Source organism: Myotis davidii, unplaced genomic scaffold (genome assembly GCF_000327345.1).
Source record: "Myotis davidii unplaced genomic scaffold, ASM32734v1 scaffold2863, whole genome shotgun sequence".
NCBI lineage: Eukaryota > Metazoa > Chordata > Mammalia > Chiroptera > Vespertilionidae > Myotis > Myotis davidii.
This window is the reverse complement of record NW_006294115.1, coordinates 54,861-57,565: the sequence shown is the minus strand read 5'-3', so window position 1 is coordinate 57,565 and position 2,705 is coordinate 54,861. Positions and strand designations below refer to the sequence as shown.

At 68.0% G+C, this 2,705-nt stretch overlaps 1 protein-coding gene across 1 annotated transcript in view; it reads left to right on the top strand.

The window, feature by feature from the left end:
- The window catches only part of LOC102764093 (synembryn-A), a gene marked incomplete at its 3' end in the record, with an annotated part of 25,827 nt that overhangs the window by 1,145 nt on the left and 21,977 nt on the right, over positions 1-2,705 (top strand). The window contains exons 2-6 of the mRNA XM_015566851.1: positions 359-623; positions 668-945; positions 1,277-1,368; positions 1,833-1,983; positions 2,111-2,173. Of these exons, the coding sequence (XP_015422337.1) occupies positions 359-623; positions 668-945; positions 1,277-1,368; positions 1,833-1,983; positions 2,111-2,173 (849 nt within the window). The remainder of the gene's footprint in view (positions 1-358; positions 624-667; positions 946-1,276; positions 1,369-1,832; positions 1,984-2,110; positions 2,174-2,705) is intronic.

Here is a 2,705-nt window from a genome sequence, read left to right as displayed (position 1 = left end):
CTCGGCAAGTGCAGAGGGACCTGCAGGGTGGGCAGGACTCCGTACACCGAGGGGCAGCGCAGCAGGAACAGGGCGGAACGGTGCCAGGGACCATGCTCCGCCCCCCGGTCCATGTTCTGGGCCGAACTTCGCACACCTGCCCACGCTGTCCGTCAGGCAGGAGGTCTGGTCTGCTCGGAAACGCGAGGTGACTCCGTGCACCCGGTTCTGCGAGGGGCCGGCGCCCTATCTGTCCCGGCCGCTGAGCTGGACAGAGGAGAGGGCCGTCGGTGACCTGGAGACCCCTGGGCAGCAGGGTCAGCGGCACAGACACTAAAGCGAAGCGTTCTGTCCACAAACGCTGCCGCTGCGCCACTAGCTGACGCCAGCAGGGCGGGAGCAGCCAGCCGCGGCCCGGCACTGCCTCCTGGGCAGCAACTCAACCCCTGAGATCACAGCCCAGCTTACACCTGGTGAGACTAGGAGGCACCGCAGGGCGGGTCCTACAGTCCCCCACGAGGTCCAGCTGTTTGACCTGCGCCTCCTGTTCCTGCTCACGGCACTCCGCCCCGAGGTGCGCCAGCAGCTGTTCCAGGAGCTGCAGGGCGTGCCCCTGCTCACCCAGGCCTTGCAGCTGACGCTGGGCGTGGCCCCGGGCCGGAGCCCCCCAGAGCGCCTCCCTCCCCAGCAGACGGAGCGGGCCATGGAGGTCCCCACGAGGTCCAGCTGTTTGACCTGCGCCTCCTGTTCCTGCTCACGGCACTCCGCCCCGAGGTGCGCCAGCAGCTGTTCCAGGAGCTGCAGGGCGTGCCCCTGCTCACCCAGGCCTTGCAGCTGACGCTGGGCGTGGCCCCGGGCCGGAGCCCCCCAGAGCGCCTCCCTCCCCAGCAGACGGAGCGGGCCATGGAGGTCCTCAAGGTGCTCTTCAACATCACGTTCGACTCCGTCAGGAGGGAAGTGGACGAGGTGAGGGCCGCCCTGCGTCCGTGGCTGGTGCCTCCTGGACCTGCCGCGCTGAGGGGCACCCTCACGTGTCGGGTGTCAGCCTCGGACAGGACGCTCAGCCCGCAGCAAGGGAGGTTCCTGAGGGCGGGGGAGGCTGTGTGGCGAGAGGCTGCCGGCAACTTCCCTACGCAGTGTGATGTCATTCAAGGAACCCATGGCTGTTCTTGCGGCGGGCGGGGCGGGGGGGAGTACGTTAGAGGAGACAGCACGCGTGGCCCAGGCAGCAGGACCTCGCTGGCAGCAGGGGACGGGTGTGGCTCTCTGCCACAGGAGCCCCCTTCTCTCTGGTCAGGACGATGCTGCCCTTTACCGGCACCTGGGGACTCTGCTGCGGCACTGCGTGATGGTGGCCTCTGCTGGGGACCGCACGGAGGAGTTCCACGGGTGAGGCGGGCCCGTCTGCTGGAGGGAGGGGCCGTCACCTGTCTGGACGGTGGTCCCAGCTCGCCCTAGAGCACCCACACCCGTCTGGGGGGGACCAGCATCAGGGGTTTCCAGAAAGGCTGAGAGAGAAGCCCAGGGGAGGGGCAGGGCTGTGCCGCGGAGCCCTGGGCAGTGGCAGTGGAAGGTCTGGTCTCCCCACTTGCCAGTGACCAGCGCTCAGGCCAGTGCTGGCTTCCGGAGATCGCCTGGGATGCTTCAGCCCAAACAGGGTGGCAGGCGGCGCGCCCTCCTCGGGGACCCTCCCCGAGTGCGCCCCTGAGACCAGTCCCCCCTTCAGCCCCGGTCCCGTGAGGCTCCTTAGGGCCCTGGTTGCTGGCTCGTGTCACATGTAGCCCCAGCAGGTGCACCGAGAGCCGTGCTGCACAGGGGCCTGGGCTTACCCAGTCCCCTCCCTCTGTCCCCAGCCACGCAGTGAACCTCCTGGGGAACCTGCCCGTCAAGTGTCTGGACGTCCTGCTGGCCCTGGAGCCACGCAAAGGCTCCCTGGAGTTCCTGGGCGTGAACATGGATGTGATGGGCGCCCTCCTCAGCTTCCTGGAGAAGCGCCTGCACCAGGTGGGGGGGCCCTGCGTGGCTGCCCAGGGGCCCTGCTTCCCACTGGCTGGTGGAGGTCAGCTCAGTAGTGTTTGTGTTTTAGATGTGTGAGGGGTCCGGACCCTGGACTCAGTGTCACTGCGCACAGGCATCTCTTGGGGACCAGCACCCGCTGTCCTGTGACCCACAGGAACCCCGAGCCAGAGGCTCCTGAGGCCTGTAGCTGCCCGACACCGGCTGGCGGGCGGGCTCTCACCGGCCCTCTGGGAGCTCCCAGGCGCTGTGAGGCCACAGAGCCAGACGGAGGGTCAGTGGGTCCCTCGGAATCCACGTTGCCCACGCGCACAGAGAGCTGGTCACACACCTGGCGTTGGACATGGCTGTGACCATCTGTCCCTGCCACTGTCGCTGCCGCTGCTGGTGTGGGGGTGCAGGGAGGTACCCAGGCAGCGAGCGGTGTGGGGCTGCAGGCGCTCCCTGCAGAGGAGCGGGTTTGTCCTTGCTAGTTGGCCACCGTCTTCTGAGGGCGACTTGGTGCCAGTGGTGTCCTAACAGCATGAAATGCTGTTTCCCACAACCCTGGCGTGTGGGCGAGGGAGTTGGACTCGGAGCAGTAGAGCCACAGAGCACACCTGAGGCCTGGAGTCCCACTGGGTCCCTCCCTGGGACCAGCGCGTGGTGCGTGTGGCCGGCCTTGGGTCTCACCGCCTCACCCCCGGCTCCTCCGCAGACGCACCGGCTGA